The following is an 18,009-nucleotide window of genomic DNA, read 5'->3' as shown; positions in this document are numbered from 1 at the left end:
AGGGTCCTGGTGTTTGGCAGACAGGGAGGACAGACTTCCCCATCATGCACAGAATCATTCCGTAGTAAAGACTGTAGGATTGCTATCTGTCAGTTACATGCTACAGTAACTTACATAGCATTTTCTGCTGAAGTATCTCAAGTGCTTTTGATTGCAAACACCAAAATAAAATGCATAGAATTTGTAGCTCCAGATACCAAAGCATTTTGGGAGAAACACAGTGCAGCTCATATGGAGTTTAAAGTCATAAAATAATGTTGCAGATGGTCTGATGCTTTGGTTTTTGACAGGACAGGTTTTGCTCTACTTAGGGACCTGGTTGATGGAGTCACTTGGGGGGCAATTCTCAAGGGCAAAGGAGTCCAGGAAGGCTGAACATTCTTCAGGAAGGAAATACCGAAGGCACAGGAGCAGGCAGTCCCTGTGTGCTGAAAGGTGAGCTGCTGGGGGGAAGACTGTCCTGGCTGAACAGAGAGCTTCTCCGGAAGATAAAGAGTTTATGATCTTTTGAAGAAGGGGCAGGCGACTCAGGAGGACGAAAAAGATTTTGTGAGGTAAAGTAGGGAGGAAATGAGAAGGGCAAAAGCCCAGCTAGAATTTAAAATGGCTACTGCAATATAAGACAATTAAAACTGTTTTATAAAAACATAACAAAAGGAGGACTAAGAAGAATATCTATTCTTTACTGGATGCAGAAGGAAACATTGTGATGAGAGATGAGGAAAAGGCTGAGGTACTTAATGCCTTCTTTGCCTCAGTCTCTGTAAGACTAGTTGTTCTTGGGGTACCCAGCCCCCTGAGCTGAAAGGCAAGTAGGGAGCAGAACGCAGCCCTTATAATCTGAGGGAAATGGTTAGTCACCTGCTACACCACTTGGACTCCCACAAAACTACAGGGCCAGGCAGAATCCCCCCGAGGGTGCTGAAGGAGCTTGCAAAAGTGATCACCAAGTCACTTTCAATAATTTGTCAGTAGTCCTGGCTAACCAGGGAGGTCCCAGAAGACTAGAGGTTGGCAAATGTGATGTTTGTGTTCTACAAGAAGGGCAGGAAGGAGGATCTGGGGAATTACAGGCCTGGCAGTCTGTCCTTGGTTCCAGGGAAGGTCATGGAGCAGATCACACAGCACGTACAGGATAAGCAGGTGATGGGATGCAGCCAGCATGGGTTTATGGAGGGTGGGCCCTGCCTGGCTAACCTGACCTACTGTGACAATGTGACCTGCTTAGTGGACAGGGGAAAGGTTGGGGAATTTGTTTACTTGGACTTTAGCAAGGCATTTGGTGCTGTTTTCCACAACCTTCTGGAGAAACCAGTTGCTCGTGGCTTTGGCTGATGTGGTGTTTGCCTGGTAAAAAGCTGGAGGGCTGGGCCCAAAGGGTCACTGTGAATGGAGGTAAAGGCAGTTGGCAGCTGGTCACAGGTGGTGGTCCCCAGGACCCAGTACCTGGTCTAGTAGTGGACTTGGAAGTGTTAGGTGATGGACTTGATGATCTTACGGGTCTCTTCCAACCTAAATAATTCTATGATTTATATCTAGTCTGAGTAAAGAGACTAGGTTTGAAGTGTTGTTCAGATGTTACATGTTATTTCATGCTTGTATGCTGCCTTTGACCTTTGTGAAATATATACATAGCTACGTTGATAGTTTAAAACTGATTTTCCATTTGACCCCTGAATACCTTCCTTTTCTCAGTCAGTTAAGATGACACAAAAATTCAGTTGTTTAACTGTTTATCTAGGTAGTATGTCTACTTACATTAAAGGGAAGCATCTCATAAGTTCTTACACATCAGTTCTGTGCTGGGATGTAGTCGCTATGCATCTCCCACCAGCTCAGGATGATACAGGCCGTTACACTGGGGAAAGAGTTAGAAAATGCCACTTATACCCTGTTCCTTTATTTGTTTCTTTTATCTGATATGACTTAGCCTTATCTGCTTGAGGTTGTAGATAGTCCTGCAGATTGTAGTGAAACAACTCACAAGAGTAAAGTGCCTGCAGAACCACTCTGTTTTTATCTTGGAAGCTTCTAGCATTTTAGCAAGATAAAGGACTAAGAATAGATTTTCCAAAAGAACTCAGAGAAACCATATTAAAAACCTGGCACTAACTGTCACAGTGGGAACTGCTGAGTTCTGCAAGTTTGACCTCATCTCAATGTTGAGGTTGGAACTAAGATTTTTTTATTCTTGATTCCAGTCGTGTTTACACAAATGTAGATGTTGGTGATTTTTGAAAATCTAGTCACATGCAAAAAAACTAGAATCATAACAGGCTTTTGGGGCTGTGTTAGATTCCTTTTGGAAATTAATTTGCTAGTGAAGTGTAGTCTACCATGTCAACTATTAATAAGGAATAAATGAGGGTAGCAATATACACATTTCCTACTTCAGCCGGGCTGTGAGTTTTTTAAAGGCTCTGTGAAATTGGCTCTGATTCTGAAGGTTTGCCCAATTACAGTTCTGTGCAGCACAAGCCAGAACCTCTTATTTAGAATTCTCTTTGAGGGAAATTTTACATTTGGAGTAGTGGAACTGTAGCTGTTGATCTTCATTTAATTAATACTGACAATGTTGCATTCATTCAAATAGATCTAAACACAGAAATGCGTAATTTTCATGCCAATTAGACCGATCAAGTGAGGTTAGCTAATGAAAGAGTGTATTTAACTCAAGAAGGAATTCAGTATTTGTTTTAAGAAAAAAAAAAAAAAGTAGTCCTCCACTGTTGTAGAACATGCAGTACAGATCACACACCTGGGAAGGTGCTAAACAGTGGTAAAATTTTAGATATCTGGAAACTTGGGTGAAACAGGAATAAGACAACAAGCCTGCAATGTAAATGGATGGCAGTAGGTCTCAGTAATGGTTGGTGGCTAGCCAGCTCTGTTTACTGTTGGTGCTAGCTCAGGAGAGGTCTGGTAAGCTCTGCAAAAACCTGAGAATGCAGAGTAGGTGTAGCTGTCAATTTTAATCATAAACAGGGAGAAACAGGCATAGTATCTGCTTGCTAGAACATTGGGAGAGGCTGCGAAGTTCACAGTGGCTGTTTTAGTTTTTTGTCAAGAGAGATTATCTCAAATTTAGTTTTTGAGAATCTCTGCCTGCAGGAATTCTGTAGAGAGGCTGAAGTATGGAGAATGATCATCCATGGGAAAGCAGGGGACTAGTACAATGGATATTTGGGGTTGAGGTGTGTGCTATTTGTCAAATTCTAGACGTGAACTAAGGCAGAGAACTGGTGTGATTGTTGTTACATAAATTGGTAGAGAAATCCATCTGTTATGTAAGTGGGGCGCAAATCTATAAATGGCAAACAGTGTCAGTAATATTTCCTGTGTAGGGGGTGTGCAGTCTGGTTGCATCAGTCAGTATGTATGCAACAAGTCTCTTGCATTTATGCTCACCTTTACTGGGGAGTGACTAATGATTGAGGCATATTCTTATATTACCCATGCCTATGGGTAAGTTTACAAGAAAAGACAAAGCACTGGATATTCATCCTGTAGTCAGTATGAACCACGACCTTCAGTGTAGATATCCTGTTTCTTTTACTGTGTGCTTATGAGTCTAAAATTTACCAAGTATTTTCTAACCTTCATAGGGAAATCTACAGTACTCTGCAGCATGAATTTCATTAAAGGCCGCTTTCCCCTGCAGAGAAGCTGTCTAGCCACCATAGTAAGGCTAGTTTTCTAAGGAGAGTGAAATGGGTTCCTATTGAGCTGCATGCTGCTTTGATTAAACAGCTTCAGACACCTGAGCTACTTTCTTTAAATATAGGCAAAGTACCTCTTAGTATGAGACCTTTAAGTGACAGCTGGAATCCACTGACAAAACAGTGGAAAAAAAAACACATTAGAACAAACAGCAGAAATGGTCTGTGGGAGAACGTAGATGGTGTCTGAATGTGAAGAACCATATTTACTATGTAGGATAGCTAGTGAAGTGTAAGAATTGAGAAGGCTTCAATGGAACCTAAAAGGTGAAAAGGGTTGGGAGGAAAAAAAAAGGGGGAGCAAAAAGTATGTTTCAATCATGTTTATTTTGTACGTTAACTGATCACCTAAATAACAGACAAAATATTATTTATTTTCAGGTTCCTCTTTCCCCTTTTTTGTTTAGAAAGATAAAAGTTTTTAGCAGTTTACTGCTTTATATGAGTATTCAGATCCCATACTTGGAATACAAAATAATACTTCTGATTTTTGAAGCGGTGGTCTAGCCATGCAAAGAAACTTCCATAATTTTCAACAGCTGCTTGTAGGTTTCCTGGCAGTTCACCACCTAAAGTATGTGTTGTGAGGGGTTGGTTGTGTTTTGAAATGACAAGGCTTTTCTTACATTCTTTATACTGGTTGTGCTCTACCGCACATTTGTCTGATTTCATAATTAGTTGTATGACATGTATTTCTGGCAATACTGTACCACAAATGAAAGGATGAAAGCACATTGTAGTTATAGTACATTTGCATTAGTGAGAGTATACACTCAGTATTGTTGCAGTAGTTTTCATGAATAATTATGTGCTGTAATAAATAATCCATTTCAATTCATTTTGGTACTTCTATCAGAAAAGAAACTGACTGAAAACCTCAAATATATACAGTATCTTTCATAAATGTTCTTTCAGGTGCTTGCCATATCTGATCATCTGTGCAATTACTGAAAGGATCTAAATTTTATCTGAAAGAGGAAGAAACAGCCTTTAAAAAGGCAAAAGTGCAGGATAGTAGAGCCAAATTTCTGTTATCTTGAAATATTTGTGGGAGTGATCAAATCCACTCCATGCATTTCAATATAACTTTTATAATAGCCTAGACCTAATTTTCTTCAGATTTTTATGTACTCAGGTGTTCATGGAGTCTGACAGGAAAAAGAATGTGTTTTCTTATGATTTTAGTAATTATTACCATTCTGAAGAAACAGCAATATTTTTGTAAAGCATACTAGCTTCCTGCAAACTATTTTACCTAATTAATCCTTGCCTCACTTCTGAGAATGGTTGCGTTTGCCTTTCTAATTAATTTTTGCTAAAAGGATAGTATGTTACAAAGCTAGATTTACAAAGGACCTAATGGTAACTTTGTCAACAAATTGAGCAAGGTATTCCAAGTATACATAGCAGCATGAAAGATGACACTGATGGTCTTGTGAAAATGAAGTAGCTACTAAGAGTTGGTAGAGAAAAACTTAAGGGGAAAGGGGAGGAGTGAATGTACACCAGACGTTCATTAATTCTGTATGTGTGTAGATGCCATTACTCTGTGTTCTGAAGGTAATTTCAGGAACTGTCGTGTACAGCCTGAAGTCATGGGAATGGAGGGCCAGCGATTGTGCGACATGAACATTTTGAATAGTCGTGCATGGTTGAAGAGTGATTATCCATTGTAATGAGGGAAGAAAGGATGTTGGAGAAGGCTTAACTCTCAGCTTAAAGTAACAGCTATTTAGCCCGGTATGTTGTAGTACGTGGTGAAATACTTCCTAAGAGAGGGAGGGTTTTTTTTGAAAATGGCTCACCCATCCATAGTTTTTTAAAAAGTGTAATTTCAAATATTTTTAAATAGCTTGTATTTTATATAGTTCTCAATCTTGTTCCTTGTGGATTTCTAGGCAAATTGTAATGAGATCTAGGTTTAGCTTCCAGTTTTTCTTCAGGCTGTGTAAACTTGAGGTATGGTCTTGACCAAGTCACTTGATCTGTCTGTATCCCATCTGTAATGAGTGTTACTACTTCCATTCTCCAAACTTCTATTTGCTTAGACTGTTTGCAGTGTACAGTCTTCACCTTAAAATAGTGTAATGGAGTTTGGATCTTAGTGTTAGCTGAATGAGTACTAGAAACAAACCCAGTCTCAGATTGCAAGTCTTTAAGCTTCTATAATGGCAGTGGGAGTTCTACAATCAGGTAAAAATATGAATTATTTTTTTGTTCCTTCACAACAAGTGTGAGTTTACAGTCACAAAATCAACTACCTTATTGTACCTATGAACTGAATGTGGTCAAGAGGAATAACCAAGTTTTGTTCGTAGATCTTGAAAACTAATTGTACAGACATTTCACACTGCCTATTAGGATAGTGCCAGCAGTTGGTTCTAATAGTTGAAACAGTGCTACTCATAATGAAGACTTGCCTGCAGAAACTAAAACATGGAATGAAGTAGCTATCTATAGTGGGTACTGCCCATAGATAGATGCAGGAGTTTACACTGGCAAACCTACAACTGAACATCTGTACTTTTTTCCCCAACAGTTAAAATACAGTGTAATTGGTATGACTGCAAGATGCTAAAAGTAGTCTTTTTGCCATCATGTCATTATTCCACATCCGTCATTTGGAGCATGCAAGAGAGGAAGGTACGATTTTAAAGGTCTATGATGTTTGCTTATGCAACTTAGTTGCTGTTTTTAAGTGGTCTGAAAATATTAACAAGTGCACCAGTAACATTAAAATGGCTTTATAACAAGGGCATTCTTGGAAATATTCTTGAAAACTACCCAAAAGATTTCTGATTTTAAGAAAGGAGCATTAATATAAAAACTGAACCTACACAGTTAGTTTTTCTGGTATAGGACAATTTACAAGATAAAATTAATGTATACCAGATTGTGTGATCAATTTGTTACAGCAGACAGTTTCGGAACTGGTAGAGTTTAGAAATGTCCATGAAAATTCACAAGGTCTTAAACTTTTTAATTAACTAACTTAATTAAAATTCAAAAATGCACTTACAATCAATTATTATCTTTAATTAAAGATAATTAAATCTGATTTGACCAGTGATATTTGTTCAACTGTAAATGTGCAGATATCAATGTGCTAGGATATTTTTATTAATTGCTGAATAGGCAATATTCTTTATGGTTTGTGCATAATTAAAGATTAATCTTGATCACCCTCCCTATGGATTGTTTATATAGCATAATAAAATGTTGCATACTGATACCAGATCTGATTGTGTGCGTTGAAATACTACATTAATGCTGCCGTGTTTACATACTGTTTGACATACATTAGTAATCCCTGTTTCTCAGCATCATTTATTAATGTGTATGGAGTATAATACACTTAATGCATTGCTGTTTCTTTTCTTAAGCTATCTTTTTTAGAATTGTCTTAGTATGTGATTTTACTGCCCTGCAATAGGTAGCGTGTCTCTTAATACTAAAAGGCTATAATTTACAGATAAATGTATTTAGAACTGTAGGTCTTTGAGAAATACATTGGTAGGGTGGAATGAGGAGGGAAAAAAAAAAGGACAAAAAAAAAACCAAAACTGTTTTCCCTGCATTACATTTGATAATCTTTAAATATAATTTCTTCTTTAAATATAATTTCTCTGAATGCTATGGAGCCTCTGGAATATGTTTCAGAAATGGGGGGAAAAACTATTTAATGCACGCACCAAGTCTTAAATAATACTGTTATATTTGCGTAAGCTGTGGTCTGTCTGTCACATTTACAGGTAGCTCTTACCAAGGCCTACTCCATTATCTGTTCAACTGAAGTATCTTTTGCATCTGATTGAGTTGCTGTTCTTACACGCACCTGAAGAAGTCCACTCAGCTATAATTTAACCAGGAAAAAAATCAAATATAATTATTGGAAAATAACCTTTTGTTCATTTTTTGTCTATAATAGCTCTGTTGGGAAAAGATAAGTGACTAATCAAAGTAAAAGGCTGCTTAGGAATGAAGCAATATAAAGCTCATCAACAACAGAATTCAGTGATAGACCCTGAGGCAATTTCCAAGCTATTACAACTGCCTGTGGAGACTGCCAAGCTGCAGTAGCTAGAAAAATATCTTTCACAGTTTGATTTGAAGTCCTCTGTTTCTCTGTCATCTCTTCTTACTTTTAGGAGATATTGTGTAGTTAATGAAATGCAGTAAGTAGTATATTTACTGTGAAATTTTAACTAAATATATGTATTCTAACAATCCAGTAGTAATGTTACTATAGTGTGTTTATTTCCCTATGCTAATTTTTAATAGATGTTTGAATTTTAAATATAAATAGAAGTAATGGGCTGACATAGAGGAAAAAAAGGCTAGTATAAAAAAAGCTTATTGCATATCAGCATTTTATTATGATTGGAAATATTTGTAAATATTACAAAAATGAAGAAAATTAAACACCTGAAGCACTACCCTGAGACTGTAAAATGAGGATGTCAAAAATAACACTTATTGTGAAGGAGCAATTCTAATTCCTCTTATGCCATAAAGCAAACTGATTCATTTTCTCTTATGTGTTTTAAACAAAGCTAAGTGATGTTTACAGATCCTCAAAGCCCATACATAGAAGAATTGCTTGTTTTTTATTTGATAGCATATAAAGACAGTAATCAGAATATGATACTCATACAAAAAGAAACTATAGTCTTGCCTTTGCCCGTAATGAAAGACTTCGAATCTCATTTAAGAAAGGTATTGCAAGTAAGTTTAACAAGCTATAGTAGGTAGCTAATGTGGAATGAAATACATGTACAGTAACAGTGGCAGATACATGTACAACTTTGTGTTGTACAGGAGCTCTTTCCAAAGTATGGCCTTTCCCCTTTCTCCTCCCTTTTCATTGTTGTGCCTTGGTATGCTGGCAATATGCTGTCTGCTTATAAGTGTGATGGAATGTGGCCCAAGCGATTTTAATTCTTGAACCGTTTGGTACAAACAGTGGCTAGAATAAGAAAGTTACATTTAACAGTATAATTTAACAAGATTAACCTGTAAATAATTCATCTTACCTGGGTGATGTAGGATAACATCAAACCTTTTGATGCAGCACTTAGAGAAGGAAGGCTCAAAACAAGTAATGCCATTCAAAGTCACAAAGCTAATGAAAAATCTCTGTTCTAGCTGCAAACCAGTGTGACACACAGTTGAATAAGAGAAAATGTTTGGTGTTTTCTTTAGTTAACATTTTAAACCTGAAATGAAAACAGAAGTTACTATTCAGTTTTATATAAAGGTGGTTTTAATATAAATGGAAGTTTCATATCAAAAGTTGAAGTGCTGATTTTTTAACACAAGCTTCATGAATGTTTTCACTCAAAATACTGTGCAAGGGCAGTTGACTGAAGCAGGCATGCCCAGTTATGAATTTATGAAGAACCAGTTTATTTTGCCACATTTTTTAAGGGAAGTACTAAGTTCCGAAGAGAATCTTGCAGGTTGGGAACACAGCAATAAGAACACCTATATGGTGAAGGTACTTGTACCAGTGTTTGCCACTTGCGGAACGTATTTCTTAAAAGATGCTACCCCCCCCCCCCCCCCCCCCCTTAGTTTGAGAAGCAGTCTTCTGGAGCATACTGGTTCTTTTCTCTTTGCTGAATATAAATGCACATATTAAAGGACTAATATTTATTATGGTAATAAACCCATTGTTTACCAGCTCTGGCGGACTGGTGGGTAAACTTTCCTTCAGTACAGACATGGAAAGATAAATTCTATACAAGAATGAATATTGAAGCTAAACTCCATGCGAATGTAAAAAAGAGTTGTGTATGTAACTTACTTATCTGTGTGTATACAGGTTGGGCCAAGGATTAGCCAAGGAACTCTGGACATGATAAAAGTGTGAGGAGAACTAAGGAGATCCCTAATCCTGTCTTGCTGAAATTATGATATCTAAATATTTCTCTTATATGGAGAGAAGTGCACGTCATATCACCCTCTTTGGATAGGACCCACACTACTCAGAGGTGCAAAGTGTGTATAAATTTGGGGCTTTACAACTGTAAAGGGGTTACAGCTAATGTAATCATGCAATTGAAGGGTCCTTTCCTTGTGTCTGAGCATCAAACCTCTGCATGGATGTGAACTACACTATTGAGTGTTTCTGTTGGGCAACAAGATTGCCTCTGGTCTGCATAGCATACCTTGACTCTAGTCATCTCACTGTTCAGAATCCTGTTAGATTAAAGTGTTATTAGTTAACCTGATGAATCACTGGGTTACCAGTTTAAACAAATGCCATGCAATGTGTTCTTTTCTCCTTTATATGCTGAGACCTATTTTCTTACTTTCTGAGACAGATAGCTTCCCCAGAGGTTACATATAGCAGTATCAACTGTGTTAAGAACCCTCTAATGAGTCATTGAACCTTATCTCTTTACCTTTGAGCTCTTCTAGAACCTTTTAAAAAGTATCTGCTATGTTTAAAATTTGGCATAGTAAGATGGATTTAATGGTGTTAGTGAAATTCTTTGAAGGACTGTAGCAGAAACCAGGAGCATTCCTGTGGGCTGTTCATTCTCTACATATAAAAAGCTACAGGATCTTTGCTGCCTGTATAGCATGGTAACTTTGATCAAAACGTTCTTTTATCACCCAGTTGAGGTTTCATCAAAGATGCTTGGGATACCAGCCTGTAGTACCCACAATCAGCTGGATCTGAAGGCAGTGCTGCCTATCTAAATTAGAGCAAAAATGAAACAAAGAATGTTCAATTGCATTTGTCTTGCTGGTTGCTGTAGTTAGTCATCTTTTCCATCATAAGTATGAATTACCTTGAGACTTTGCACACAAGAAGATACAAGGCCATGGTGGTGATTTGCTGGTTTACATTCTTTTTAGTTCTTGAATAGCTCTCAGAAAAATTCTGCAATACAATAGAAACACAATATACAAGTCTTACGTGCAAGTAAAACCCGTGGGTGCACATCATAGCTGATAATTTGGTAAATATACTGACTCATGCAAGTGATTTGAACTGAAACTTCTCAATATGTGTAAATGGTCAGCTCTCAGAAGGTTTGTGCTGTATAATTTTGCCTGAATTTCCAATGAATGCAGAATTCTGTATTTTCTTCCAGTATCTGCTTTTCTTTTTCCTAGGATTTAAGTTCTGTTTTCAATTTAGAGCAAATTGAGACTATGGCCTTTTTCTCTTGCTATTAACTTGTAAAATATTTTGCACCTCCAGAAGGCTCCAAGAAGACAGTCCCTATATTTCCTGAGCAAAGTGACAGCAATTTTATCTGGGTTAGGTGGAGCAGTAGAAAGTTAAGACAGCCTTTTTGCTTGCAGTTTCAACAAATACCCATTTTAGGAATCTTAAAACACTGCCTCTTGAAAACACCACCTCTTGTTTAGCAGGGTAGCTAGCGCTGTTTGAGCTGGGTCCCTTCAGGTTAGCACAGGCACTAGTCAGTTACACTCCAGCCACTTCTGTACCTACTTCTACACCTGCCTTTGGTCTTCCTCAGGTCTTCTCTGAAGATTAGTATAGAAAAATGCTACTAATACACTTAGAATATTCACAATTTCCCATCATGTTTCAATATGCATAAAGAGAAATCTCCTCCATTATTTTGTCCTTTTATTACTGGTGGATTATGAATATTGAAATATGACAATACATACAGCGTTTTAATTGCCCCCACCCCGGCAACTGGTGTTGTCGCAAGGGGAGAGAAATCTGGGGAATAGCAGCACATCTAATCAAGCATCTGCCCTTCAAACAAACAAAAAACCTACTGGATTCTTTTATATGGTTGCTGAATATAAGAAGGGGGTATCTTTGAATGTCCTTAATTCTTGCATTGCTGAATGCTCTTTCATGTGCTCCAGCAGGGTGTTTCCAGCTACTTCACTTGGCTAGTCATGTTAACCTGGCCTATTTTCTGGGTCTTTGTTGCTAGCTGTAGGGCTCTGGGTGAACAGGCTAGCAGCTGACTTGTATGTCTGTAATCTCATCCTGCACAGATGAAGAGACTTGTCTACATCAGGAAAAAATGGTTTAACCAAAGACTGAATATAGCCCTTTATATAAAAAGCAGAGAATAATTGTCAACTTGCTGTGCTGGATGTGCTTGCTGTTTAAGATACTTGGTTCTACAGTTCTCAGCCTCTGATTCGCCTTTACAAACAGATCTGAAGAATTGGAGTTTAAGAATAAAATACAAAAGCATACTCTGTAAATTTCTACTGGTCAAACAAAAGATAATTCAAATCACTTAATATCTTGAAAGAATGGTATATCAACCTCAAAACAAAAATAACAGCTATGATAGTAACTGCAGTTAGCAGAAAAGGCAAAACAAGAGCTGTTGTAACTAGAAAAAAGACCACCTTAAACTGCTGCAAAAAATACTCAGCGTGAAGCGGAAGGCTCACATCCAATTCATCCATATTATTAGAAAAATGGTTCATTAGCCTGCCAGTGGGAGTTGTATCAAAGAAACTCATTGGACTCTGTAAGATCTGTGGATAAAGGGAAAGAGCAGAATCAGATGGAAGTCTTTTGTCTTTTATTGTAGTTAGGATTTATGTAGTAATGCAGACAATAGCTTTGATCTTGGCCAAGATTAAAATTATAGGACAAGCAAACAATTTTATTACAGCTTTTACAACATCAGCGTTTGTAAAAGCAACTTTTGAAAGTAAAGTAATGCATTTGAAAGTAAAATAAATGTCTTCGTCTTTTTGCGTTGATTTTATAAGTAAAACAAAACAAATGCATGAGTCAGGATATCAAGAATTGGAGTATTTTGTAGCAAAATTGTACTACCTCCAATTAGCTGTGACTTGTGCACTAACAATAGCAACTTAAGTTGCAGATTATAGGTGCTATTACAGATTTAGCGAACTGATTACCCCCCCACCCCCGAGGTAGTACTTTCCATCAGGTTCTTTATTTCATAAAAAGGCCTGGATTCAGGTATCTAAAATGTAGATGTCTGCACCTAAGCGTGTTATCTAAGCTCTCGTTACTATCAATGAAGTATACACTTCTATAAGACTGTTCATCTGACATTTTTCAAGCATTTTGTCCCAGGACAGGATGAATCTTGCTTAGGAAGCTTGTTTTTTTTTCCAGCAGCTGTTAAGGAAGTCTCTCCAAATAAGTATTCAATAGTATTCTCTACTAACCATAAAGAACAAAGTAGTTACTTTTACTTTTTAAAATAAGTTGTTAGGTATTGTAGAAGGACCCTTTAATGTTGTCTTTGTTAAAATAAAGCCTTTATTGATGCTTAGTATGATCATGGTTGTCAAGCAGATTCTGTGGACTAATCAATAAAAGTATGTTCTAGGGCTATTTGAGGTCCTTTCAGCAGATAAGGTTTTGTTTAATTACCCAGTGTTGTTGTTTTCTTTTTAAAAATAATTTTTAAAAAGCCACGATCTAAACTTTAGCTCTTCACGATAGGAGTGGAGAAAGAATATGGCAGCTGGAATAGAAGGGAACTCATCTATACTGCTTTCTTTTAAAAATAAAAAAAATAAAAATTGAGGTCTGAGGAAAAAAGGTGTATAAAGCAGCTTTAGGAAGTCTCATGCATAGTAAATCCTTCTTCTGCTTCAGGTAGAAAGGAAGGCTGGATCCATAGGCTTTATACAGTGCTCTTGTATTACACAGATGGCACATTTTTTGTTACTGTATTGAGTTATAAAACTTCCGTAATAATTTTGATGTGTGAGGTAAGTACTATATCAAATTTTGCCATCTAAAAAATGTATTTTGACCCAAATTGTGTGCTCTCATTTTAATACCTCACTTTCCATTTGATAAAACTGCTACGTTTCCACTTTCACCCATATTAAGTGCTTAAAGACTTGTTTTTCTGGATAAAAAGGATTCCTTCTGGATTCCTTTCCTCCACTAAACAGAATAATTTATTTTTTCATAGGCAATACACAAATCAGAGTTGCAGAGAATAATTCTTTTAAGTTTTTAAAGACAGGTGTGAACTCCATGTTGTTGTAACAAGTTTCAGATGGCTGTGATATACTGTTGCTGTATCTCTTCCTTCAGGAATAATAAATTTGAATATCTTTGCACCCCTCGTACTCTGTACTCTCTGAAATACTGTCAATTGATTTGCACAAGAGTTTCTTTTAATCCTTTTGTATGTAAGTGGTATAGTTTAACATAAATGGCTTTCAATTTATGATAACCATCTGAAATCAAAGTTTGATTTTGTTCCATTAAAATCAATACACTGCAATTTCCAATACACTTAATCTCTTATTAAATTAACCTAGAAATATCCCCACCATATTGAAGTTCTGCTGCTGATTTTATGATAATGCGCTTAAAAGTCGAAGATGTTGCAGACTGTGATAAGTCTAATATCCTAGTGAGACCCAAATGTAGTTGCTTTCTCTTCACTCTGGCTATACGGTGTTTCTTTTCCTTTGCAAAGAGAAATATTTCGGTAGAGAAAATCATTGGGGGGGGGGGGGGGGGGAGAACAGGGGAGAACAATATGCGTTTCAAGTTTATCAATATTTATAAAGTTAATGTTTTTGTAAATACATTACTTAATATTGTGTTTTTGTTGTTTAAAAAAAGTTAAAGCAGGGTTATTGAAACAATAACTCTGTTTTGATACTGTATAGTTCAGTTTTGAAAAAAGAACTACTGATTCTTGTCTTCTTGAACAGGTTGGTTTATAGGAGCTGCACTACGAAGTGTTGCTTTTTTTTTTTTGTGGGACTAGATGTGGTGATTTTTGTGCCAGTGTCAGCCAATACTAAGCATAATTTAGCACAAAAGCCAGACAAAAGAACCTTTGTGTTATTTCATAGGAATATTTTTCAAATGTACTTGCTCATTTGTAGAATCCTTGCTATTGCTAAATGTTGCTATATAGCAAGTACTCCTTCCAGTTTTATAAGAGTTATTGAATGACTAAAAAATGGTGGTAAATTGCATGCACTTACTGAGAATGATGAATAGATTTAGGTCTGCATACCAAACTCTATTGATATTCCATTTTTCCCTCTTCATCCTTGACAAAACATAATATCAATACAAAGAAAGGCACAACCCCAAATTTTGTTCTATGTCAAAGTAGTTATAAACTCAGTTTTCCCCTCTGTGTTTCTGAATTGAACTAGGAGGGCAGAATTTTTCGTAGTGTGATGGATTCTACTTTTCTTATGGAATTATAAACTGTCTTGAAATTAATTCATTGAATTAATTCATTTCCATAATTCTGTTGTAGACTACACTTAACCCAAACTACAGCCTTTCTATGGTAATACTGTTTCTATTTTTTCTTTAAGAAAAATCTGGCAAGGAAGATCTGTTGAGACAAACTAGTACCATTTGAATTATGCTTAACCTTAAAATTCTGCTTTGGCAGATCTCTTGCTGTCATCTCAGAAATACAAATTCAGTGCTTTCATGGCTCCATGCAGATAAAAACTCATAGGATTTTTGCTGCTCGAGAAGCACATACAAAGTAGATGAACACAGAAGTATTTAAATCTTTTTTATTTTTTTGGCCTCATTTGAGGTCAGAATTTGCCATTTGTTCCCTTGTGCTCTTTTTCAGTATTCTTAGCTAATGCCCAGTTTTATTCCAAGGGGACAGCAGTAGACAACAGTACGTTCTCAAGTGACTGTGTTTGCCTTTAATGACTGTACCTCCATGAAGTGTACTGTTCTTCTTTGCAGTTGTACATTGGAAATATGCACTGGTGGTTAAGTGCAACCAAATACATTAAAGTGTCCATCTGAAATAGAAAGGAAAAGATCAGTTAAGTCAAAGTATTTCCATCAGTGTTAAATCAGCCAAGTTTATGCATTAGTTGTTTTTTTTTCCTTATTCTTCTGTGTTCTTCATGTTTTCAAATATTAGTTCGAAAACATGCAAGGTGAATAGAGCATCTAGGGGAATATTCTTTCAGGATCCTTCTATGCTGACTTCTTTTTATCTCTCTAACCTTAATGTTGAATTAGTTGAGTGTTTGTTATGTTAGCATTTACTCTAGGATATAGTCATGTATTTGATTCATACAGAGCATTGTTTTCTAGCTTATCTTTTCAGTCAGCATATGTTGATTTTTTTTATACCACCTGCTGGCAATTTGCTTTTATAAGGCTAAAAAGAAAAAGATCAGAAAAATAAAATTGAATGGCATTTGCTAGGTAAATACAGAAGGAGAATAATTAGGGAGAAGGACAGAGGAATATTTTTCTTCCAGGGCCATAAGTAGGTAGATATGATAAATTCCTTGTATAATTCTGAATTTAAACATCTATGCTTCAACTACATACTCAGAAAAATAGGATTGTGATTTAATTGAATGAGGGACTTAAAGCACTGTAAGTAGCTCAGCATTATGAATCTGTCTATTTGAGCCTAAATCTGGTTCTGCCTGTCCGTTGAGGCTGTAAAAATTTCAGAGTCCAAGACTTAGTTGAGGGTAAAGGGAAAATCATGTTGAGCTAATGTATAAGTTAAAAATAAAACAGCTATCAGTGAAGACAACTAGTTTAAGCCTTTTGAATTCTTTTTCCTTCAAGGGCCTCTTTTCTGCATTGTTTGGAAATAAGGTTTTCAACATGTGCATCAACTGCTAATAGGGAATCATCCAACAAATATCTCTGTTGGCATAAACAGCATGTGCAAAGCTGATCCATTGGTTCTGATAGCCAGAAAGGCAGAGACCTCTTTCATCTATCTAACAGGAAGAGGTAACTGTAAGTTAGAGGATAGACAACTATACGAAACACAGTATTAAGGGAGATGGTCCTGTATTTATAATTACTATTGTTCCATAACTTACATTTTGTGGTCTTAATCAGATGAGGATTTACTTAACTAAAATAGTTCTGGGTTTCCATGGAACAAATATATCAAATCACACACAAATCTTATGAGGCTTGATTCTGTGACTTGATCATCTTTATTTTGGTGTTGCTTTTGTTGGCTTTCACACATTCATAAAAACAGTGAGCTGCCTACTGATGTTTGATGATAATGGTAATGAGGAAGTATTCCCTCATAGAGCTAGCCATAACTTCACTGATGTGTACTGAACCTTAAGGAAACTTGTAGCAAGTTTAAACCTCAATTTCATGTCTTTCTAGTTATTTCAGTCAGGTATCACATCTTTTAAATCCAAGAGTCAGTGAAATAAAAATTGTAATGGGACATGTCTCTTCAGCACAGTGAATTGTGAAAAAGGGAGTGTGGCTGTCTAAAGCTACAAAAAGGCTACCTTAACTTGGGAAAAAAGAGTAGTGTGAAATCCTCAGTGTGTAGTAGTAACTTGCATTTAAAACTATTTCAAAGCATTCTACAAAATGGACATTTCTCAAGAAAACTGTTACATATTTACTATTACTCTGTACTTTGTTCTTAGTATTTTTGATCTGTTTCAGCTGAAGCATGAGTTTTCTTTCAGTTTTCAAAGTGTTAGTCAACCAGTACTTTTCAGAGATCCTTAGCAAGTGCTAAATATAAAAAGGGCAGATAGAAATTGGATAGGAAGGCTCTTCATGACTTCGGCTGCCCCTAAATTTAACATTTTTTTGGCTACATCACAGTATTCGATCTCAAATCTTTCTGAAGAATTTAAACCTGTCTTTCCCATATCTGAAGGAAGAATTGTAGCTATTAACTGTTTAACTGCAGTATACTTGTGAAGAAATTAATATACAAGCTTCAAACGGAAGTTGGAAGGGGTGAGAAATTATAAAACTTCTGTTTAGTTATGTCCTGATGACAGCTGCTTCTCTAGCCAAGGCAGAGAAAAAGACCTCACAGAGAACAGCTCAGGTCAGTGGATGACTGATCTATTATAAGCTGACGCACAGATGGTTTCAGTTCTCAAGTTTGAAAGTGGGTCATTTTCATTCCACCAAGATTTTTGAAAGAGAAGGATAAAATCTGAAGGGGGACAAAATGACTGTGTAACAAGGTGCTGTCTCGTTACCTGATTGCATCACTTCTGTGACTGATGACATTAGCATTTGTTCTGATTATTAGAACTACTACATCATTTGAAATGCATACCTGTCAAGTAGTTGAATTAGCTTAATCAGTTGTAGTATAATTTTTCAACTGTAATTTTTTTCATCTGCATTTTCAATCCCTAAATGCAGATCAAGGAATTGTCACTTAAAGAAAATATATGACTAACTTCAAAACACTTCAGAATGTTTGTTCCTACGCATAATCAGGATCTTATATGATTGGGGGGTGGGAGGGTGGGGAGACACCAAAAAACTCAGTAGTTAAATTCACCTTTTGGAAAA

At 36.5% G+C, this 18,009-nt stretch overlaps 1 protein-coding gene across 9 annotated transcripts in view; it reads left to right on the top strand.

Annotated features, from left to right (window-relative positions):
- The window catches only part of LOC308176787 (uncharacterized protein), a gene marked incomplete at its 3' end in the record, with an annotated part of 75,159 nt that overhangs the window by 40,780 nt on the left and 16,370 nt on the right, over positions 1-18,009 (top strand). For 2 of the 9 annotated variants that reach the window (XM_080552974.1, XM_080552970.1), the window contains exon 5: positions 9,544-10,062. The exons of 4 other annotated variants lie outside the window; for them this stretch is intronic. In XM_080552974.1, coding sequence (XP_080409100.1) covers positions 9,544-9,580 — 37 coding nt within the window. 3 more of the 9 variants (XM_080552972.1, XM_080552968.1, XR_013938599.1) reach the window with 2 other exon arrangements.

The sequence above is a fragment of the Anser brachyrhynchus genome (assembly GCF_964034855.1).
Source record: "Anser brachyrhynchus genome assembly, chromosome: 12".
Taxonomy (NCBI): Eukaryota; Metazoa; Chordata; class Aves; order Anseriformes; family Anatidae; genus Anser; species Anser brachyrhynchus.
This window is presented reverse-complemented; position numbering and strand designations above follow the sequence as displayed.